We start from the raw sequence: 24825 nt of genomic DNA on the forward strand, positions 1-24825 counted from the left end.
AGAGTATGTCACAGTGCTTTAGATGCTCCTAACTTTATTTATTTTGAACTTTATTTCACCGTCTTGATTTCTGTCACACCTTCATGTACAAATAACTGAGCACAATAACTGAAACAGTATAGCATGGATCAAAAAATTTAGTTCTTACAATACAAATGTTTTATAAAGTTTGATTTCTATATTTGTGTAAGAGACCACACAGAACGATTATGCAGCCAAACTTTAAAATACATTACAGTAGCATCACAGGGATGCCAAGTCAGTATACAGAGTGTTAGCTCACTACAATTAAAATGAAATAGTATAATTGTATAATTATTATGACTTAAGCATCTTAGAGCACTGTTAAAAGCATTTATAAATAAAATATAATAATTACTATGCAAGAAAGTATTAGGCAAAGAAACAAATAACCACTTTCCTATGAGTAAATCTTTCAGTATTTGCTATTATTTGCATGTTGTGGATTAGAAGTGTAAAATAGCCTATCATTTAGGAAATATGGTACTGCAATTGTACTTAATTTTCACCGTGGTCATCGTATCAAATTCATCGCTACAGAAATCGCAGAATTATGCTTTCTACTTTTAATCTAAGTGGCATATATGCAGCTGGTGTCTATAGTCATTTTAAGCAGTATGTCACAGACGAACTCATCTTAAAGCCATGTGGTACAAAGTCCCAGCAAACCTCTTTGTTGTTTTCACTTACTACATTTCCCATGATGCCTCTGCGCGTGGCCCCTGTGCTGGATGACAGCTATCCGGCGCCGAAACACCGATAGAAGCTCAGACGAAAGAGCCATGGCTGCCACGGGTGGAGGGAAAATCAGAAGCAGGAGATATCACATCGCCTCTAAACCTTACGCTAAGAGTAAACAGGTAAATAGAGTGAAAGTTTTCGTATTAAAAACCAGCGTCGAGGTCACCACGGTGTCAACTGTGCCACTATCTCTCAGCTCTTGTTATTGTTTTGTAGGAGACATTTTACGGCCTGTAGTTAGCGCTCGTGGCCTCCACGCGCTGCTAGCATGTCCGGGAAATGCTAGCGCGTTAGCATGCTGGCTTATTGGTTAGCAAAATCACACAGGCTTGACAGGTCAAATCACGCCACATCGAGACGCTTAGACTAGTTAACCTGTTTATGTTCGAGTAAAAGCGCACTCATGACACGTCGGAATAATGCACCTCATCTTAATTAGAACGCTCTTGGCTGCTAGCAAAGTTAGCCGACAGCAAGGAAGTAGAATTCTCCACATTAGCTGCTGTAGCTAATTCGTGCTAGCAGACTAGCATCGGCGAGCAACGCATTGTTGTCTTCGACTCTTAAGTTTGGAGGCTTCTTGTCGGTGTCGGTAAAAGTGACACGGTAGCTCGAGTCGAGTTTACATCAGGCCACAGCTGCGTGAAACTGGCTTCAATGCTGATGAATTTTGGGACTGTGGTGCGGGCGCCCCGGGAAACGTTTTGGATGTTAGGCTAACTAACGTTAGCCCAATCTCAGCCAGTTGGATTGCGCAGGAAGCATCTGCTGGTTGGAAACCCACATGGTCGGCTGAGTGGCTCCACTTGGCGCTGGGGCAACAACTAATGTCTTTAAAAAAAAACAATCCACGATGTCAACAAAGACTCGATGTGATTAGATGGGTGACAGACTGTAACCTATGGGCTCAGTCATCATGAAGAATATTCGTGTTAACTACAAAGAATACAGTTTGTTTATGATAATCAACATACCGGGGCATCTTGTTCTGTTCAGACAACTCTAGATCCTGAAAGTTTAAATTCTGAGGGTTTTTTTTTATCACTAAATGATGATTGGTCGGCTAAAATTTAAAATTCATGGAAACTTCAAGACCTTTACATTATACAAAATTAATTTGCAAGCGGTGATTCTATAATGATTTGTTTCTTATTTGTTGGACATTGTGGATTTTTTCTAGCGTGAACCATTTGTCACAGTCTAGTGTCAAATACCAGCAGTGTAACAATTCACTTTAACAGCGATTTGATTTGAATCACAATTCATGGTTGCCGATTTGATTCAAGGACGATCTTGGTTCATTTAGAATGAATCGATATTCGATCCACACAGTGACTTCAAATCAATTCAGTAACTTTAGCCAAAAATTAAACCAGTGTTACTCTGAAATAAATACCTGGACACTGGACACATTTCTTCAGGTTGAATTAACAGTATGTTTATCTGCTACTTCTGCTGTTGTTTTCAACACAAAAAAATGCACTTTTAATCTCAAAAATAAAGTTCAGCCAACATTTCTTCAGGAGAGGTGCCTGGACTGTTGGCATTTTGTTTAATCCCATGGCCCTTTGTAGATGGTTGGAAAGATTTGTTGTGTTTCTGTGTTTTTTTTTTTATTATTTGTCTTCTACTTATTTTACAAACAGCCACTGACTTATTTAGAACACCCCCGTCTTTACAAAAGCCAAAATGTTTCCACACACAGGATCAAAAAAATGGCTTGTAAATTTCGCCGCCATGCTGCGTTTTGTTGTCATTCTGAGTTTCGCGCTGCTGTCGCCATATGCCACCATTTAAAGGGTGTCTCAAGTGCTAAAGGCAAACAAACACACATTCATACAATTTTTGTACTTAAATCCAATGTGCAGTTTCCAAATATTGATGAAAATCGATTCTTGTAACATTCCAAACGATTTTAATCGATTATATGTCGTCCGGAATACCAGTTTGCCTGGCACAGATCAGCAGTTGGATCACAAGAATATTAATCGTTACACCCTGAGCAAATACAATTCACCACCTGACTGAAGCTATATGAACCAAAACTGAATAGTAATTATTATTATTATTATTACGATTTAAAAAAGGCCCATGGGTCAGTGTTGTTTTTTGTGTAATTTAGCATGCACGCAAAGAAAATGTATGTAATTACTCATTCAACAACACCTGACTTGGCCTCAAGTAATATTAGTGTCATGGTGAATATTACTCTATGATCCTGCTGCACTACTTCTACATCAAAACCTGTGATCATTACATGATGATCATATGATACATATTTGCTGTCATTTACACCTACATTAAAATGGGGGGGGGCAGACTGACATGATGCATTACTGCCAAAAAACGGGGAATAAGATGTACTTAACCTATTAATATTTAGTTGTCCATAATAGTAATAAATATAAATGTGATGGGTTTTTTTTTTTGTTTTTTTTTTGAAGGGGTTAGAGTTAGGGTTATGATTATATGCACAAATGCTCATACAAATTCACAAAAATGTGTCATGACAGTAATGAGCCAAAAACAATGATTATGCCTTTCTTGTTTCCAGCTGACCTTGAAAAATGGGTCGTGCTTTTTGGCATCAGCTTGGTTTAGACGGCTCTGTTGGTTAGAAAGCAGGAGCATGATAAGACATGCAGTTTTTGCATCATTACAGATTTAATTCATCTTACAGCTTTTTTTTCGTCTGTTTGCAAGTTGTAACAATGGAAGCCCTTCTTAGCATTTAATATATTTTAATCTCATGAATTAAACAATTCCCCTTTGGGTCTAAGAATATCTGTTTTTCAACACTCATTCACATGAATATTGAACATAAAATGCTAGATGTACTGGTATTCTCGGGTACATGCATGTTTTAAGTTAGACTCGAGCTTCCCAAGAGAGCAGTATCAGTTAACCACAGGTCACACAGTCACATGACCTTGTTCATAGCCAAAATGTGGCTCCCTCATACCTTAACCTATCTCTCTAGTCTATGTCTCCAGTGCTAACTAAACTAGTACTGAGGAATTTTTATACTTTTGGCTCCAAATCTTCTGTATTTGCTTATAGGTTAAAGTGCAGGGTATCCCACAGGTGTCACAGGTGCTAATCAAATATTAGCAGCAATCAAGAGACACATGGTTCTTATCAGAAGTTGAAAGCTACCAGGCCTTAACCAACATGTACATGAAAAAATGGACCAGCATATGAGTAGCTTCTTTGCTGAACATTTCCTGTCATCTGATATCTTGTCACATTTTCATTTGTGGGGTGGCATTGCTTTTTTCAAAACACTCAAGTGCAATCACAAATCTAAATAATGAGTTCACAGTTTGAAAATTTCAGTTTTGCGGCCTTGTTCAGCACTCTTTGGTTGATCAGTCTGGTCGGTACATTCATATTATGGATTTTGTTTCTGGCTCAGCAGTTCTCTGTGCTGTGGACTCATGAAACAGACCTTGAGTTGTGGAGTATATATCAGCATTAAATGTTCATTTATTCAACTACTTGTTTAAGACAGTTTTAGTGTGTTTTAGTAATTTGACTAACAAGCAGCATAGACTGAGGTCTGCAAACCTGTTCATAGATGGTGGGTATATTCCCGATGGCCAGCTAAGTTCTTTGAAGTGCCTGTAATGTACAAGACATTTTTTCATAAAGTTGCTAAGACTGATAGACTTTACAGAGGTGAGTTTTTTTTGTGTTTAAATCCTTGAAGTTTAGATTCTTGAAATTCTCTTCAGGAGTTGTGACTCCATCTTATTGATTATAATTAATCAACCCCAGTATAGTGCAGACCAGCAACACTTGCTCACTGCTTCATGGAAGCACACACAGTGCCTGACCCACTTTCTGTCTTACTGAGCTTGTGTTTTGCTTTGCACTGGGGAGGACAATTGGCTTGTCTTTGCAAGTGGGCCTATGCAGCGGATTTAACCAATAACATTAACAGCAAGTTTCTTTTGCTGTTGTTGTTTGTTTTATATATATCCAATAAGGGATCTTTGATTTGTGTTATAAATTCATGATTCTTATTGGGTCTCTGTGCCTCCATCTCTGCTACTCACTCACATGATTCCCCTGTTAATGGTCTCTTCTCACTTTCTCACGTGTTTATCAGCAGCAGTCAGGCCTCATCAGTCGAGTGACGGACACAGTAAAGAGCATCGTTCCTTCCTGGTTGCAGAAATACTTCAAGAATGAAGATGCTCCTGAAGGAGGGGGGTCTGTACAAGGGACAGACCAGAACTGCAGACCTCCTCCACCTCCCTCTAATGGCAGTGAAGAAGGGCCTCCTCCCCTCGATGGACTTGACTCCCCAGAACCGAGCACCAGTAATACAGGTGATGGTTCCATTCAGGCTTTTTTTGTCATTCAAGATTATCAAGGGAGTAGTCAACTCTTTGCATTAAAAGTGCAGTTCTCCTCTCCACCACTATGCTCATTTGTACCTTTTCTCTCTGCCACAGAACCTTCAACCAGTCGGGCATCCTTGAACTTTCAAGAGTATGGTCTTTCTCGACCTCCACTGAGTCGCTCCCACCTCCATTTTCCCCCAATTGATGCCTCCCTCCCAACCCTAGGGGTTCCGAGCACCTCCTCAGCCCCTGGACCCTTTTCCACAGGCTTCTCCTTGGTCAAAGAAATCAAGGACAACCTCTCACAGCACGAAGATGATAATATCTCCACCACAAGTGGATTTTCCTCTCGAGCCTCTGACAAAGGTATGGACAAAGTCTTTGCATTCAGGCCACAATGAAAATTCTAACTATATATTTATAAATGTTATGCATGATGTGGCTCAGACCTAAAATATGGAGACTAAATTAAATTTCTGCAAAATAGTCTGAGATGATTCTTCTCTTTCAGATGTCCCCACATCCAAAACAGCATCACTTCCTCAGCTGTGGTCTCCAGAGATGGATAGAACAAACTCTGGGCCTCAGCCTTCTCAGTCCAGTCTGAAAAAGCCTGCTTTCAATCTGTCGGTCTTTGGAACATCTTCCAATGTGAGTGTTTGGTTTTCTGTCATAGGCATACTGCGTCTGATAATGAGTAATAGCAAAAGAAAAGCTGACTGAAAGATGAAATCTGTGCCACAAAGCTTGTATTTTGGTGTCTTAGGGTTTGATCTGTGCTATTAGTGCTGTGACCCACTTAAATATAAAATGTTCCACTGAAATTTGGTCAGTGCACCCAACTCTTCATAATCATGTGTCATGAATGTGAAAAATGTCTTTGGTCTTGGTCTTTTAGGTACCTCAAGTTTAAACTTGAATAATTTACAATGTGGTGTTATATTTTACATGGCTACGCTGGAAATATAGCATTCTGCTCACAGCCAAACAGTCATTGACATGTTAGACATCTCTGCTCTGATGTACAGTCTGAAGAAAGTGGTAGAGAAGTTGAATAGCTACTGACAAGAGTACAGGTTATGTTTGTAAATTTTCCCATTATATAGTTTATTTTGCTGCTTAACCCTGTTTAATTCCTTGCATAGTAGAGCATCAATTTAAAATTCAGAATCTCATGTTTAAAAATGTCACTGTTTAGTAACAGAATGAATTTAACTCAACCTTGCTGTTATTTAATTTAACTTTCTCTCTTTCAGTCAACATTAAACAGCACAGTACTGAACTCCAGCCAGCTTGGAGATTCACCTTTCTACCCTGGGAAGACCACATATGGTGGGGCAGCTGCAGTCAGGAGCTCTCGTACTCGTCCTGGAACACCGTACCAGGTGAGCGAGAGCCATGCAGACTCATGTCAAAAACAAAATGATATAAAATTCATTTATTTAATTTTAATTAAAATGCAACAAATTTAATTTTCAACATCACAAGATTACTGGGATTCAAGTGAAAATATTAGTTATTATATTGAGGAGTAAATTAGCTCATCTGATCTATAGGCCCCGGTGAGGAGACAGATCAAGGCTAAGCCTGCTGGTGCTCAGCCCTGTGGTGTGACCAGTGCCACAGCCAGACGCATCTTGCAGTCCTTGGAGCGCATGTCCAGCCCTCTGGCCGTGAGTACTCACACAAACAATGTGTGGTTTAGGACTGGTCTCAATTCAAAGTATTTTAGTTGTATTTGACATTTTGTTCATGGAATTTTTATCGTCGTATTTTAACATTATCTGTGGAAAAGATGTCTCTAAAATGGCTGCATGGTGATTTATTTATTTATTCTTTCGTTCTTCCTTTCTTCAACAGGATGCAAAGAGAATCCCAGCAGCTGCCTCTTCCCCCCTTTCTCCAGTAAGTGTTTGATGCACACACACTTTTATATTTGTGGGTATATTATAAAATTTACAATTGTCATTTGTTCATGTTGAAAATGTGAATGTTTATTTGATTTGTTGTTGAATTGTCCAGTAAAAAGGCCTTTCTGACAAGTTTTTTTTTGTTTGTTTGTTTATTTTTTTGTTGTGTGTGTACGTACAGTCAATAGATGGCTCACATCTGGATATATCACATTTCCACTCAAAAAAGAAACGGGTAAGTTAATATTCATTTAAAAATATTGATGTCTTATCCATCAAAAATCTAAAATTGTATTTTTTATAAGATGCTCCCTTTTTTTTTTTTTTTTTTTTTTTTTTTTTAATAACTTACTGCCAAATGACCCTGGATGATGTTAAGCTGGTCTATGGATATTGTAACACAAACTTTACTTGTGACTTTAGACTTTTTAGAAGTGTTAGTACTAGACTCAGTGATGTGAGGTAAACAGGGATGTCATTGTACAAACTACAGCATTTGTTGTGGTTTGTCTGTTCCTGTCCCACTGCCTGTTGGCCTCCTTTAAAAAAGTTAACAGGATTCTTCACAGATTGAACACAGCTGTTCAGCACCGCATGTCCTCCTATACATGTGGATGTTCATGCAAGTGCTTTTGAGCAAATGTGTGCTACGCTGTATTCAGTTCATGAGTGTGTGTATATGCTGTGTGTAAAGTGTGCTCCATGGTTAAATTGTGCCAGCTCTGGACTGGACTTGACCTCAGTAATAACTGTCAGGCATTTCTATCTGCGACAGCTGCTTTGTAAAGGCCAACAATGATGCATTGACCTTCGCAAGTCCAAAAGAAGAAAGTCCTCTTTAAATTATTCTTTCATGGCTTTATCTCGACAGTCTGAAATATAACTTGACCAATGCTAATGCCAAAACATACATGAATGGCCTTTTGTTTTATTTATTTAAGCTAATGCTAAGCAACAAATACACTTATAACTTAATAGAGTTTAGAGTTTCTATGTGACAAAACTTTATCTCTCACACAAACTCAAATGATCTCAGATTTAGTTTAGCTTTTCTGTGTTGCAGTTTTTTAAATAGCTGTAGGCTGACAACTGTAACTACTGATATACCACTAAGGTATGATACAATCAGCCAGTGCCACTCTGTTGCACAATTTCAAAATAAGGATAAACAAGTTACTTTCCACATAACCATGCTGTAGTTGCAGCCTCATGTGAACAAAACACAAAGAATGAAGGTATCATCAGCTTGTGTGAAAAAATCCAGCTTGTCCCTAATTGGAAGGGAATGGCTCTTTCAATTGTTTCATAATATTTGCCCATTCACTGAGTCATATGGCATGGAACCAAAACCTATTATGGTCACAATTGTTATTATTTTATTTGTTCCTCTTATTTGAATACCCTTTCTTTCATACAGATGGATTCTCCCCTCCCACCAGTGCAGAAGCTGGTGGTTCCTGCTGCAGCCTCCGTGTCTGGAAACCGCTCCGTGTCTTTCAGACCTACTTTGACTCCTGGAGTAGTGAGCCGAACTCTGGACCGGACACTACAAGAGACGGTCAGAAGCAGAATGTGGCATTATTTCATACATTCAGCAATGTTACTTTAAAGAAATTGCTACTAAATCACACGCTTATGCAAATTATTTCTTGTATTATTCCAACAGCCCACAAGACAATCACCACATCTCCCTAAGGCAACCCCAGGTCCATCTCAAAGGTACTGATTCTGTACCAAGAGACTGAAATTCAATACAGCTGACACCTTTTGTGACATAATTATTGCTCTAAAAATGTTTAATACAAACTACTCATCAGCTTTATCCAACCTTTTGTGCAGGTAAAACTTAAATATGGTCATTAAGCTGTTGTTCATGGTGTTTATGTATACTTTCCTGTCCATTGCAGGCAAAAGAGTGTTGACTTGTTAACATAGTTTAACCTGGAACTTTATACAACATTCGTTCAACAACAGTTTGGCATTGCAAAAGAGGAAATCCTGTCAAAAAACAGTGTGCAACCAAATCTTGTGCTGTGTTACCAATTGAGGAAGTTCACACCATGAGATTTTATTAATCTATCCACTCTTTTGAATGTAAATAATACTGGGCAATTATACGTTGTTACTTTATTTTTTATATGATTTTTTTTTTTTTTTATTGAACCTTGTTTTTTATGGAAACAAGCTAAAGTTAAGTTTCTTACACTGACGAGGTTGACATTCAAAGAATATTTTGGAGAAAACTTTGAGCAATGTCCTCTAGGTGACAAACCAAAATTCTTGATAATTCTCAAAATTTTTGTGGATGCCTGACTTCTTCCTGTATGATCACTATATTTATGTTACTCCTTACTAGCACAATGGTTTCCAGTGGCCCAACCTATCCTCTGTCCAGTACGCCTGCAGCCAGCAGCATTGCCTCTGGAGGGGGCAAGATGAAGAGAGAACGGACATCTACACGACCCTCATCTAAACGTCCTGAAGAGGATGATGTAAGGAGAAGCTACAATGCTCTGATGCTGATGATTCTGTTACAGTATTGTTTATTATTTAATTTTAGGCGCTCATTTTTCGATGCTTATAAATTTGGTACACAAACAGCTTTTGTAAGAAAGTGTAAAGAAACCAGTGTTCTTACTTTAACTGTATCTGGTTGTACCAGAGTGGCATCAGATTGATTTTCAGGCCAAAAGAAATGTCGCAGATACAGATCAGAAACTTGCCAAGTCACCTTTGGAGGGATTGCAAACATAGTTTATTCCCTTTTTACCATCAACATTTGTTAATATGAAATGACAGAATCGTTTATATTATAAAAAGCATTGTCTTGAAATTGTGCAGAAAGTGATCTGATACTAGCACTTGTGTTTGATTGCAGGTGGCTGAAGTACCCAACCTTCCAACCATTTCCCTTCCCATTAGCACCTCCGCCTTGCCTACCTTCAGCTTCTCCTCCCCTCTTCCACCTCTCACCACCTCCACCACCATCAGCACCCCCTCAAACATCACAGCTGTTACTCCTTCTAAGGAATCATTCACAAATAAGGTCTGTCTTAAAACCGTCTTGACTACAACCTTAGAACAAGTGTATTGGCAAACACCGTTTTACTCATTCTCATGTTTTTTCCAGCAGCCTCAAACCGCCTCAACTCCTCCGTGTGTACCTTTTACATTTTCTTCTCCTATTGTCAAAGCAACTGCTGCTAGCCCACCTTGCTTTTCCCCTTCAGTAAGTAAAGGGTTAATTGCTTGATAATTCCATTATCCTTGTTTTCTGTTTCAATTACTTACAGATGTGGCAATGTTTATAATGGTTACTTGTTATGCACCTTTTCAGGCTGGATTTACATTTAGTGCCCCTGTAGCAAAGATAGGTCCCTCACTGTCAAATGGAAAAGTGGCCTCGCCAACAGCAGCAGCAGGTAAGAGTTTGCTTGTTTGTTTTTCTGATTCTGATTTGTTCAGAATCTTCTTGTGTAACCTAAATTTTGAAATCAATTATGACTTTTGGGTCAATGATTCCTGCAGTGAAGCCAGCAGCAAACAAAAGCACAGAAGATTTTGATGGGCCTTTCAAACCAGCCAAGGTCCTGAAGCAGGGCAGCGTGCTGGATCTTCTCAAAGCACCTGGTGGGAATCATTGTGAAATGATCTACAACCTTTTGGGGGGTATACCTGGTGACATGCTTTTCTGAGAAGAATATAGAAGTTCATTATTTGATTTGTTCTCCTGTTCTTTCTAGGCTTTGCCTCCCCTGTTGCTCAGACCTCCCCAGGCCCAAATAGCGCTTCCCAGCAGACCTCCACACAATCCACTGCCCCCTCCTCCACTTCTACCACCACATCTTCCCTTCCTTCTTCAACAGGGCTTGGGGATTTGTTCAAAGCCCCCTTAAACTGGACCTGTGATGTATGCTTGGTGCCGAACAAGCCATCAGATGCAAAGTGTGTTTGCTGTATGGCCCCACAGCCCAACTCATCCTCATCAAAAACTATGGACAGTAAGCCTTCACCTACAACCTCGGTTGTGCTGGAGAGCAGCAATATGAACGTGACCTCTACCACTACATCCACCACAGGTTTTGGCACAATCTTCTCGAAACCTGCAGAAACCTGGGACTGTGATACATGTCTTGTAATAAACAAACCTGATGCAGTAAAGTGCGTGGCCTGTGAAACAGCCAAACCAGGGACAGGACTTAAACCATCGCTGACTCTTCCCTCTGCATTCTCAGCTGTTAAGACTGTACCCACCTCCACACCCCCTGTTTCCACAGGGTTTATTGGATTTGGAGACAAGTTCAAAAAACCTGAAGGTGCATGGGAATGTGATACATGTTTGGTCCAAAACAAGGCTGCGGACACAAAGTGTGTGGCCTGCATGAGCGCTAAGCCAGGTAATAGGAACATGACCATGGTCATATTGATATTTGATACCCTGTGGCCTTGTTTTTTCATGAAAGCAAATTTCCAATAATGGTTTCATTGTATTTTTAAAAGAAATCTTTATCCAATGAAGCATTTTCCTTTTCACATTGACATCACAGGAGCATCAGCAGAAACCTCATCGGGGGCTTCAGCCGAATCCTCTTCTTCAGCCAGCACTGCTCCGGTGTTTGGGTTGGGAGATAAATTCAAAAAGCCAGAGGGTGCCTGGGACTGTGATGTCTGTCTTGTACAGAATAAGGCGACAGATGTACAGTGTGTTGCTTGTCAGGCAGCCAAACCTGGAGCTAGCATAGAGCCTAAAGGTAATTGGATTTTTGTACATGTTATGTTGCTGCATCATACTAAACTGATATTTTGTCAAAATATTTGGATTAAAGAAACTGAAGATTTGAACTTTATCCACACTTTTCAACTTTATCCTTTGTCTCCCCTCAGCATTTGGCTCATCTTTTGGTTCATCAACTGGTGCGACTTCAGGCTCCTCTACCTCTAATTCTGGAGGATTTAAGTTTGGCACATCAGACAGTACCTCAGGATCTGGATCTGTAGGGTTCAAGTTTGGGGGCTCATTTTCAGAATCTTCATCATCATCATCATCATCAGGGGGATTCAAATTTGGAATCCCATTTGGAAGCTCCTCATCAGAAACCACTTCTAAGGATACTAATGCCTCATCGGGGTTCAAATTTGGCAGTTCAGCTGAGGGCTTTAAATTTGGAGTTGGCTCAAGTGATGACAAAAAGTCAGACCAAGCCAACACAGGTTCTGGGTTTAAATTCGGGACAAGCAGTGGGATAGTTTTTGGAACTGGATCATCTAGCACAGAAAGCAGCTCCTCAAAGGGTGGCTTCACCTTTGGACTGTCAAAACCAGAGGAAAAAGCAACAGACACAGCCACTTCATCCTCTGCTGGTTTCATTCCTCCAATTTCCTCTCCTGAAAAGATCGACAGTGCTGCCACTTCTAACGACACCACAACAACTAACACCAGTGCAACCAACACCACAACTGCCAACACGACATCTCTTTTTGGGACACCAGGAGAGCAAAGTTTGGCAACCACCACACCACAAGTAGGTTCTGCATTTGGGTCCTTGCAGGCTGACAAAGAATCACCCCCTCCCACATTTACCTTTGGGAAGCCAGAGGGAAAGAAGGAAGGCACTGCTTCCTCTACTCAGTCTACCTTTCTGTATGGTGCTGGTGCAAATAAAGATGCAGATGCTACTCCAGCCACTTCAGGTGGCTTTACCTTCAGCAAGCCCACTGCTCCAGCAGAACAACCTCCAGTTCCGTTCACCTTTGGAAAACCTGCAAATGAGAGTGAAACATCCACTGCAGAGGCTCCAAAGCCCTCCTTCACCTTTGGACAAAGTGCTACAGGTATTTATTTTTTACGCATATTTATACATATTAACCCATTTTTACAGGTTGTTGGGCATATTATTTTTTCAAAATAATTTCACGCTTTGGGGGAAAAAAGGGTTACCAGAAGTTATTTGTTTTTCTGACTGTTGAAACAATGTGTGCAAAAGGCAAATAAATTTAAAGCTAAGTTTCAAAATCTGATCTACTGATTCAAATAATCAAACAATAACTAGGGTTGTCAAAAAGCACTTTCATTAAAAAACATTTCCCAATGCCATGTACTACACACCACAAGCTATTTTTCTTTCTTCCTGACAGATTCAGCTGGTTCTGCTCCAAAACAAGCATTTTCCTTTATGGCAAGTAATCCTACAAACTCCTCCAACTCAACCACCTCGTCGTCCTCAACTCCGACTCCCAGTCTTTTCGGCGGCAGCACTACCAGCTCCACCCAGGCTCCTGCTCCCTCTGCAGCTCCCAGCAATTTCATGTTTGGTCAGCCTGCTCAAACCTCAAGTGATGCTCCTCCAGCTAAATCCTTTGTGTTTGGCCAGAATCAGGACAGCCAGCTGACTGCTCCCTCAGCTGCTCCTGTAAACTCTGTTGCTGCTCAAGCTCCAGCTCCAGCTCCAGCTCAGCCCTTCATCTTTGGAGCTTCTGCCAGTGCTGCTGCTCCCACCGCTGCCCCGTCGTTCAGTTTTGGAGCAGCAGCACCCTCTGCTGCTTCATCTTCAGGTCTGTATCTTCATTTTGGTGACAGCTAGGGGCTCAAATGTTGCATGTTTTAAATGATGTATTTAAAATTGAATTCTCTTTCACTGACAGCTCCATCTGCAGCACCATCTCCATTTGTATTTAGCTCAGCTCCCACTGGTGGGTTTGGGGCCACCCAGACTCCTTCATTTGGCTCATCCTTTGGATCCCCTTTCACGGCCACACCCTCCCAGACCCCGGCCTTTGGGGCCAAACCCAACGCAACTCCTGTCTTTGGACAGCATGCAAACTCTACGCCTGTATTTGGAGCTGCTAATTCTGCTCCAGGTAGGGACTGAAAACATAGTTTTTTTTTTGTTTTTTTGTTTTTGTTTTTGTTTTTTTTTTCTTCTTAAGGTTGTCTGTAGTTCAATTAGCTAGTCATCCTCAAAAGTTACGGTTGCAACTTGTAGACATGAAATTATCGTTGTGTTTGAACATGTATATCTGCATATTTTTAAGGTGGAGGCTTTCAATTTGGGGGAGCCAGTGGATTCGGAGCCACAAACAACACCTCAGGTGTTTTTACTTTTGGAGTTGGTTCCTCAGCTTCTCCTGCCCCCTCTGCCAACCCCCCCATTGCACCCCAATCAGGTGCACCTGGAGGTGGATTCAACTTCTCACAACCCCCTACCTTCAACATTGGGTATGTTGGAACATCCTACTTTTCTTGCAAGAAAACCATGTGAATTCTGTCCCAGTCAGAATAGACGACCAAATATTTAGAATAGTCTGATTAGAATTATAAAGCAGAATGTAATTATGTTCACATTCACAAATGCTTTATAGAAGTAAATTGATATAAATGCTCCTAACCCCTCATGAAGGAAGCAAATAATAAAGTAATCCTCTTAACATTTAATAGTCTGGTTTAATGGATTATATTTTGCTCTTACTCAGGTCAACTAAAACCTTCACTGCCTCTCCTGCTGGACAGCAAGCAATTGCTGGGCGCAAGATCAAGACAGCAGTGCGGCGCAGGAAGTAGAGCCCTGTGGACTTGACGAGAAAGCAGACATGACTTTGACTTGACCCCCAACTGAAGGTTGAATAAAGTCCTGGAAAGTTTCAACTGAGCAAACTGATTGATTTGGGAAGTGATGAGTGGGTGGGTGGGTTTTAGCTGTTATCAGAGGCTTTCACATGAAGACCAGATGTTAACATGTGAAACCATCCCACAGGACTTCCCGTGAAAAACTGTTGACCAATGAGCAATGACACTGACTTAGATCACAACAATCAACAAGACCCCCCCACTCCCACTCAACACAAAAAACATGCAAGGCAGTCATATATATATTTTCAACCTGGCAAGTGTCTGCTAGACTTTAGGCATGACTTTTTGTAATAAAATTACAAAGACAAAAGCTGCAAATCTAAAGAGTTGCAAGTGTACACAAAAAATCTTATTAATTAGTATGAGTGATCAGGTTATGAGCTGTGATATACAGAGAGGTAGTGAGAGCTGTGCGGCAAATTTCCAGTGGTAATCCTTCAAACAATTTAGAATGCTCCTTTACAGGAACCAAGGTGCCGTTGGAGGTGTAGCCATGGTGTCAGTGCAGTTTGCTGTATGTACAGGGATGAGCGTGTAATCTTTGTTGTGAATGCAGTGTGCTTGTTGCCCCCTCTTATGTACAGATTTGAGGTGCGTTTGGTTTCTTTGTACATGCTGAGATTGCGTGTTGGTGTGCGTATGAAAAACTGAACGACAGTTATCGTCTGGGCCGCTAGCTAGCGCTGCCACAGGCGAGCAAGCAAATGAATGTTTAAAAACATAAATAAGGGGAGGAAGGAAGGAGGGGCGGGGTTTGGGAGAGGGAATAACGTATTCATGCACTGTGGAGGATGGACTGGGCAGGAGGCTTAAGCCTTTGTTCAACTCCTAAAGGACTTTGTAAATCCATAGTTTCAAAACTCTGTACCATGTTTGAATCTTTGATCTCTGGTTCGCTCCACTACTCTGCTTTTTGTGCCCTCTTGTCTCTCTCTACACTCTTTCGTTCCCTCCCTCTTCTTGAATCCTTATACTCTCCCTTTACCTCTCTCTGCCTCTCCCTCTTAATCTCTGTCTCTTAATTGGCCTTTGAATATTATTATAAAAACCTGTAAATAGTGAATTTTTTTTTTTTTTTAATCCGTGAAGTTGAATTTTTTTTTTTTTTTTTGTGTTACCAACTCCGCATTCAGCATTTTTGTCTTTAGAATTTATTATGTAAATTCCTATATTCAAAGTTGCCCGAATCCATTTAAAAGAAGCTTAAATGCAAATTGGAGAGCCTTTGATGACTAAAGGTATATTGGCTTTTCTGATCCACTTTTGTTTGGACCAAAACCAGTATTGTACAAAGTATTAAGTATATATTTTTCTATTGCGTGTTTAAATGGACGAGGGTGACTTTGGATGATAAGGAAGTCAGTTTAATTTTAAAGCCATGATTATTACTGGATGAGTGATTAAAGTTAAAACCATGGGTAATTACCATCAATAAAACTATAAAAAAAAAATAATTTTTTCTCTCGTTGCTCTTTTCATACAGACCCCACCTTGTGTTGGTAGGTTTTTGTAATTACCTTTAGCTGCTACATTCAAGGAATCCTGGAATAAATAATTATAGTTAAATTAACAAAAAGATTACAATCAGCCAGCAGTCAGATTTTTACGTTTTTTTTTATGTAAATAATAAAGGTTTCGTGTAAATATGAATGTCTGTCATATGCTATTTACTATTTCCTCTTTACTATGTAATTTTTCTAACGACGCATTTCTCCCAGAGGTGATCACTTGTGATTTCACATGTAGGTTATATTAATGTTATAATTAAAATAATGAGTCATAGTTAAATCTTTCGAAAAGTAAAGTTTTATGTTCAGAATATATATAGGATAAGATAAATAGCCTCTGAGTTGCTGTTCTTTATGCAGATTAGCTCTTTGTTGCCATAATTCCAGAGTCTGACGTCATAGAGAGCGTGTTCTAAAGTGTTCTCTGGATGAAAAAGGAATTCACTTTTCTTCCAGTACTTGCACTGAGAGGACGTTTTATCAGTACTTCTTACATTTCTTCACTCGACTCTTAAAAAATAAAGATGTAAGTACTCACCTATAGTTTCATAATATTGTCTTGTTTTTATGTGAGACTTAATAAATAAATAAATGCCTGCAGTTTTGTCAGACATTAATTTCTCTTCGCTGACTTCATACACTTTGAAACTCTTCTGGCATTTTTAGGCAACACTGTGCACTGAAAAAGGATCAGCTGAGCTCGGGGGTCAGGTTAACGCTGCCTGTCCTGTCCAACCACAGCCTGCTGACCAGCAGACCACAGCCTCAGAGGAGCGGAGTGCTAAAACTGGACGAAGAAATCGTCTGTAACCTGGGTGAAGCTGTTTCAAATGTAATGGTCCTCACTGAATCCTTGCACCATATTTTTTTGTTCACATCAGTTACCTGACTTTTTGTCATGAGGCCCCAGAGAAAATATATTTTTTTAGGCTAAATTGCCTTTGTATTTATTTATTGTTTTGCTGCTGTCACTGTTATCGTTATATCCACATTCATTTCAGGATGTTGCTTATATTTTTTGTAGATACCATCTGCCACCCGTGGCACCTTGAGGCATCTCAGCTCCAGGCATACCGAGGTCAGCCAGTGGCAGGCCCAGATATCCGACAGCATCGGACAAATTGACCGAGAAATTACTGCTGTGGAGCTGGTAAACACGCACCTAAATATGCAGGACGTGTATATTTATCCAGGAGTACACTGTATGTTATTTTATTCAAATGTAACGCTCATCTTCACCTTTTCTCTTTTTGTTCAGGTCAAAGACACGGCTGAGGGCTTTCTCCAGGAGAGGCAGTTGTACATTCAGCTCATAAGCGACTGCGTGGCTCTCCAAAAAAGTCTGAGTACAACAGCCCTGACACAGGACCATGTCCTTATTCAGCTCAAGAAAGAAGAGCAGCTTACCAATGAGACCAGAGAGCTGCTCCAGAAGCAGATCTGCACCCTGCTTCACAAACTGAGGTCAGAGAGACAGATTTCTGTTGATTCTTTTTTTGACAATGTAACTCTTAATTTGAAGTATTATCACGATTAAGAAATAAGATTTCATAATCTTCAAATTTTCTCTGTTTTGTACCATAGAACCAATGGACTTAGACTTAAGCATGATCTGAAGTCCACTCATCCTTTGTCACACATTTTTTTTATATATATGTATGTATATATAATCCTTTCTCCAGCACTCTGAAAGATATCCGCTCTGAGCTGCAGGCTGATTTTCAGGACAAGGGCGAAGCCATCAAGCTCACCACCAAATGCATCACCCATGAAGTCAACACCCCAAGCTCCACACTCCCAGCCAGTCAATACAAGCCCAAACAAGTGAGCTATGGCAACTGGCTGTCCCGCTGCAGGGACCTGAGGCTGACGGCTGACAAACTGATAACAGACTCTGCTACCTTCAGGAGAAACCTGCAGTTCACTCTGGCTAATGTAAGACAACACTCACCTTACCTGGTTCACCCGAATGCTGTTGTGTCAGCTCGAGTGTACAGCCAGAGTACTATTTTAGTCTGTCTGAACTATTCATGTTTGTCTCGAAACCTCTTTCTGATGTGACAATTACAGATAAAAAATGCCCAGGAGTGCCACCGCCGTTCCTCAGATAACTCCCTGATGAAGAAGATTAATGAGCTGAGCAGGGTCCAAGATATGATGATCTGGGAGAGGCAGCAGGTCGGTCCAATGGTCTTTATTGACTATTGACAGCCTATCCACAGAATAATTGTGCTCAACTTACCATTTTGTGGTTATCTCTCATCTCCAGATAAAGGATGAAATTTCTGATCTGACCAGGGACATACAGAGAGCAACTGGACAGATTAAGAACTGTGAGTCCAAGCTGCACCAGGCCACCCACCGCCTGGACATCCTCAACCAGAGACCAAGACACGAGCTCTGCCTGGACCAGGTATGATATGGTCACAGTCATTAACACAGGCATGGCATGGTCTTTCTGTTCTCTTTTTTGTTCTGATTAAATGTATTGATTTAAGCATTTTTATGTTTCTCCTCACATTAGCCTCACATCAGCCTCACCCTGGAGAGATATGACCTGACAAAGCTGGCAGCTGGACTTCACCCAGTACTGAACCACTCCCAGTAGGTTTTTACTTCTATAATACCACTAAACAGTCAGTATAGCCCTGATACATTTAAATAATTTGACAATCCACTATAGGATATCTTAAATGTACTCCCTTTTATACTCTGTTCATAGACAAGAACTGGAGGTCACACGCAGGCGTCTGATGATTCTGGAGGACAAACTGTGTAAAAACAGTCAGAACCTGGACGTGGAGCAGAAAGTCAGGAACCTGCACCAGAGTTTTTTGCCTGCACTCGACGCCACTGTGGTTGTGGCCAACAAGCCGCAGATATACACGACGCGGGGCCACTCCAGCCCTCATGCCTACTTACAGTAGAGCTCACTGCAGTGCATTAGCACTCTATTGCACCACAGTGGTCTTTCCATGTGGTGTTGCAAAATTTTATAAAATTTCTCAAGCACATTAAAAAAAAAAAAAAAAAAAAGATGGGGTCACTCGTACTTTAACTATACACAGTGTGTAGTTGTTACATAGTTACATAGTGACTGCATTTGAAAATTGTAGGTTGTAATTACATTTTTCAAAAGTTCACTTTTGCTCATAATTCCTTTTTTGAAAATGCCAAAGAGACAAAATTATTCCTTTGACTGTTTGGTCCTCAGGTGGCAAATTTAGCTGAATAAATTATTAAAACAGTTTAAATGTGTAATCAGAAAGATGATGGTGCGATAAACTGAATTTATGGTTGATTTTATTAAGAATTTTTTTTTAGCACCATGTCTCATCTGAAACAGGGTGAGCCGTGCGGCCTGGAGGGGAAACTGGTTGCTCTCTCCTGTTCGAGTATCTTCAGACTCAGAACATTTAAATGTAAATTAGTCCGAACAGATATTCCGCGGGCTGACCGTGCTCCATGCCCGCTGTGTGTCGGTGATGGCGGGTCGTTGTTTCCCGGAGTCCGCCTCTTTCACCGGGTCACGTTTATTGTAGCAACGGCCCTTAGCAACGCAGCGCGACCTTGGAGACGGCCGGGCCGCCGTGTGGAGGAATGCAGGTTAGGCCGGTCAGCGTACGGACAGGAGACACTCACCGGTCACTCTCCCCGACACATTTATGAGACTTTCCTGCTCTCTGCTCGCCGTTTCCTGGAGGTCAACATGGGGTGTGCCGGTTCCACCAACAACACGGCGATCAGACCGCTGAGGAAGGAGGAGCTGGATGGAGACGAGGTAACCCGCCACTTTCAGTTTAGAGCCGCCATTTTTCTCTGCGCCAACGTCCAAGAGTCTCACTGTAGTTAGATATTTAAGGCCTTTTCAGTGTGCTGAAACAAAGTAAATGTTCAACAGTACAAAATAAATACTAACTAATGATCTGACCTATTTTATTTCTTACACGCAGAGATTACCGAGTTATAGTTGTTGTATAGGTGTGATAGCTAATGTCAAAACTAAGCTAATTACAAGCGTAAAAAAGGTATTCAGGATCTTTACTTAATTATAAGTTTGATAACTTATATATGTAATCAAACGTAAAAGTTCTTTATCTTTGCAAAGTACACTTAAAATATCAAGTGCTAGTGCAACTTCACTGGTTTAATTACATATCAGTCATGATCAAGTTAACTTATTTATGGTTTTGATATTTTAATATGGCATATTGAATGTGGATCGATAAATTCAGGACGATGGTTCATTTGTTTAAAAAAAAACTGATTTATTTATTGGCTGTAGAAATAATTTGTGGATTTATTAAAGGATTGAAACATATTAAGGCAGTTGCTGACATGCACGTCCAATGCAACAACTTATGGAAACCACTTGTTCATATTGAAAAAATGGCTATGAGTGTGAGTATCTTATATCTTACAAGCTATTTACCACTAAATGTAGAAATTGCTAATGAGATTGCAGATTTTTACTGGTCACAAGATGCATTACTACTACAGCGCTAAAAAGCTGTTGAAATGACAGTTTACAGTTTGCCGAACACCAGCCGTATAACTCAATATACTAAAGAGGTAGCTAATGATGACAATGCTATTTGTTGATATCTGTGTTCCCAAGATACTGTTTTCATGACAATGTGTCAACACAGATGCCACCATGACAACATCTTGTCTGATATAGGTATTTTTATCTTTTGGTTTATTTTTATTTATTTATTTTTTCCTGCATTAAAACTGTGTCTGTACCCTGTCAGGAGGAGGCAGGAAGTAAACACGGTGAACGTGGAGACTCAGCGGTGTCAAAGGGCACCACAGACAGTGGGGTGGTGATGGAGAACAAGGAGATCCCTGTGTTACCCGGAGCAGTGCCGAGAAATCTCCCTCCGCTAACTTCTGAGTGCATCAAAGAAAGTAGGGCTGATAGAATTGTGAGCAACTGTTGAATTAAACTGCAGACAAAATTCAGTGCACATTTGAATTGTTTCTATCTTGTGCATTTCCACCTGCTGCAACCCAAGCATTGCTGCAGGACTGCACAGTCCAAGAGCGTCAAAAGTCCTCTGAAATCCTGGAGGAGCTCCTGAGCCAAGGCATCATCCTTGTGGGACAGACCAAACAGAGGAGCAACACTGCTGGAGAAGCCTACAACATCATGGTGGGTACTTAATGCACATTGGTCTTTGAGGGAACAGAATAATAGGCCAAGTATCTACTTTAATCCTACAAGTGGAAATAATCTGGGTAGACGGCTATGATACAATGTAAATATTGTAATAAGAAGCTAGGCATGCTTTTATACTTGGCTGTACCTTTTAATAATATTATGTACAAATCTTAACACCTGCTCACATTTTTCTAGCTTTCTCATTTCCTCAATCCATCAATCATCTGCAAAAAAAAAATGTCACTGATTTCTGGTGTCCACATAGCCACCCATATGAAAACTCACCACTGAAGAAAGTTCAAATTAAATTTGTAAAGATTTTAATAGTGCAGAGCTGCAAAGTTTGTAGCATCATCCTTGTTGGTGTTGCTAAATTGTGTCTAGGTAGGTGATGTCAGTCAGGGTTGGTGTTAATTGTATTTACCTGTAATATTGAGCTTGTGTGCTCTCTGTCTCCCTCTGCTGTATATGTGTGTGTGTGTGTGTGTGTGTGCCAGCTGGAGGACAGAGACGTTAGAAGGCCTCCTGCTAGACTGGAATCTCTAAAGGCCAAAAATGTGCGAAATGTCCCCAGCAAAGAAGAGATTGATAAGAAGATTAGAATTGTTGAAGAGAGACGCAAGGTACATTGTGTGTATCTGTGCATGCATGTGTCGGCACCTCTGCTTCATCTCTTTTTTTCCTCCCCATCACATTTGTTTGTTCCTTTCATCCCTGTCAGTTAAGAGAAGAGGAGCTCAAGATGCGTTTAAGGAGCAAGTCAGCTCGTGTTCGTGTCCGTGCCCCCATCTCCCATACTGAGGAAGACAAGGATACATCCCTCACCCCTGTGAACCCCCTGCTGTCACCTCTCACGTGTCACCCCACTCAAGGTCTATCGTCTCACAGCCAGACTGCTGCCAAGGCAGGAGATTATGTGAGAGAAGCTGGAAGTATTGGCTGGGAGAGTAAAAACGAAATGGGCAAAGCAGAGATGACAAAAGGAAATGAGTGGGGTGGAGCCAGTGGAGACAGTAGAGGAGAAAATGCAAAATGGGTGAGTGAAAATGGTAAAAAGATAAAGAAGGAGGAAGAGCGGGAGCAGGTGGAAGAGCTCCTTGAAGGGCAGCTCCTCACAGCCTCAGAGGAGCTTGAGAGTTATTCTAGCTTTCAACATCTAGAGGATAAAGAGGAGACATTTTGAAATAATATATGATAGAGACATGAATCAGTGCGAAGAGAGAAAAAAAATAGAAAGCCAAAAGATTTCCCTTTGTACAGAGCTGAAGCCTGTTGAAAGAAGAAGGGAAATAAATTTTGAGGGAAACTAATGGATTAAATTAATCTGTGTTAAAATTAGGCTAATGTTGGGGTTTTTTTTTTTGTTTGTTTGTTTGTTTTTTAAGCATCATTAACACAACAGGGAAACACATTGGCCTACAAATTGTGAGAGCCTATCTCACTAATAAGCAAAGGAAGGAATGTTCTTTTTTTCTGATGCAGAGTACAGGTTAATATTCACTCACCGAAGGCTTTTAAAATATCACCAAGTCTTAATGTTCTCTCCAATATGCCAAATTTAAATTTATTTGTTTAAAACGTTATTGCGAGGTCTCATTTCGCATGTGAAGGATGCAAGGTGCAGTTTTTCTAGTGGACATAAGATGGCACAGTACGTTGACGTTATGTTAACTCCCTGTTGTCAGTGGTTCAAGGGGAGGTTTTGGCAGCATGTAAAGCTTTTCCTTGTTTTACAAATATAATTGAGCTGACACTTGTTGATCAGTAAATTTCATGTGAAAGGGCTGCTATACATTTGTCGCACCCCCAAAAAGGAGAATTCTGTTAATAACAACAGTAACAGTTAACTTTTAGATGCATGTTAGATTTAGGCTTCTTTCTTCTTCTTCTTCTTGTGGGTGGGGGGGGGGGTGTTCAGGAAGGTTGTGACTCGATGTGACTGTGTTGTGGGTATTCAGCTGTTGATGTGACCTTTGACCTTCAGACCTTCAGTTTTTCCCTGCCTGACAGGTGTCTGCCAAAATCAAATGGGCAACGAGCACAGAGTAACAGTTTCATTTTCACAGAACTATGCTCTTCGCCTTGATTAAACTGGATAGGTCTCTGTTTGATATGTTAACAAGCAAAAGGTGTTTGAATGCATGAAGTAACAGGTCCAGCTGACATGGGGTTAGCTTTGTAGCATGAAGTGCTTATGGTGATTTTGGTTGTTGTTTCACAGTTGTTGACATATTTCTCCTGTAAATTATTCCCAGCACATGTAATGCGGAGTTCTCTGCTTGTGTATTTCAAAGCGTTTTTGTAAAATTGATTGTAATTAAAGTTTTAAATGGTGCCACGGCCAGTTATTGTCAGTCCAGAGGATGATTCAAGTTGGTCAACATATTGCAGATGAGAAGAAACAACAAGGAGATGCAACCTGACCAGATCCCAATTGTTGAGCCTGGGAAACTCAATATTTCTCGTCTTTCATGACTCCAGTCAAGACTTTAAAGGGCATGTGGGTGCATTAATAAAACAGTGAGTGAACAGAGACACAGCAGAAAGAAGCTCTATCAGGTTGCATGTCATTGCGATCTCTTTTTCTCTGGTGGCAATTCACATTCAAATGGCTTCCCTTCCCTTAAGGATACAGACTTTGATCGAGGGTTTTATAATTAGCCTGTAAAGATCATACTGGATCGGACCAAAAAGGTTTTCCAGGAGACAAGACCCTCATGAGCATAAGATGTGAAATGACACATTATCATCCTTATGTTCCACTACAAACAAATATCTGCAAACATGTCACCTGCTGATGTGAGAATACAGAGACAGCATAAATGTAGGCCAGAGAAGCAGAGCCACCATGAATGATTAACAGCAGAGTTCCCTCTCACCGCTCAGGAGGAGATCCATCTCCCCCCCAGAGCAGTCACAAGTCATTTTAATCATTGATGTTCACAGACTAGCTGAATTGATTCCTGGGCCGGTTGAGTTGGTCCATCATAATATAGCTGTGTGTAATTCTGCCACACTGGCAGCTTTAAATCGGTTCGCCTGACCGCCTTATTGAAACAGGACCGCTGTATGTGAACCATGGCCATGTGTTACTGTCATTAAACGTGTCAAAAAAGTAAATAAAAACGACCTCTGGTGCTCCGATTTGACCTGAGATGATATTACCACCTTTATTCCCCGAAGTGGTCTCTGCTGTCGGCTGGTCCTCCAGCAGAGCTGCACCTGTCCGTCTCTGCCGGTCTGTCCACGGTAAAGCCACACGGCCCTGTCTGGTGATTTTTCACAGCAGCTCCTGAAGGTCTCAAATGTATGACTGATAAATTTGGGCTCGGATCATTAAACTGTCCTTCTTGGAGGAGCTCCGCTGTTGGACACCCACAGGCCGCCCAGCTGTTCGTGCGCGCCGGGGGTGGGCGGGCAGAGCCGGCCTCAGAGCTGGGTGGAGTCTGGAGCAGCTTTTAGGAATGGGTCCCTCGGCCCTTCAGTTAGACAGAAGAGCTGGGAA

At 40.8% G+C, this 24825-nt stretch overlaps 1 protein-coding gene across 3 annotated transcripts; it reads left to right on the forward strand.

Annotated features, from left to right (window-relative positions):
• The first annotated feature begins 756 nt into the window (after window positions 1-756).
• On the forward strand, window positions 757-16651 carry nup153 (nucleoporin 153). 3 transcript variants are annotated; one of them, XM_029514771.1, is made up of 22 exons: window positions 757-881; window positions 4874-5096; window positions 5223-5477; window positions 5623-5762; window positions 6368-6496; window positions 6668-6784; window positions 6972-7016; window positions 7203-7256; window positions 8439-8579; window positions 8688-8740; window positions 9378-9513; window positions 9900-10067; window positions 10152-10250; window positions 10359-10443; window positions 10550-10651; window positions 10765-11418; window positions 11569-11772; window positions 11906-12853; window positions 13157-13573; window positions 13664-13879; window positions 14054-14237; window positions 14492-16651. In XM_029514771.1, the coding sequence occupies exons 1-22, from the start codon at window positions 804-806 to the stop codon at window positions 14577-14579; spliced, it is 4536 nt and encodes a 1511-aa protein (XP_029370631.1). In that variant the 5' UTR covers window positions 757-803; the 3' UTR covers window positions 14580-16651. The 3 variants fall into 3 exon arrangements, with proteins under 3 accessions (XP_029370631.1, XP_029370632.1, XP_029370633.1); XM_029514772.1 differs by having other exon boundaries at window positions 10155-10250; XM_029514773.1 differs by having other exon boundaries at window positions 801-881; window positions 4877-5096.
• Window positions 16652-24825: the final 8174 nt, after the last annotated feature.

The sequence above is a fragment of the Echeneis naucrates genome, chromosome 11 (genome assembly GCF_900963305.1).
Source record: "Echeneis naucrates chromosome 11, fEcheNa1.1, whole genome shotgun sequence".
Taxonomy (NCBI): Eukaryota; Metazoa; Chordata; class Actinopteri; order Carangiformes; family Echeneidae; genus Echeneis; species Echeneis naucrates.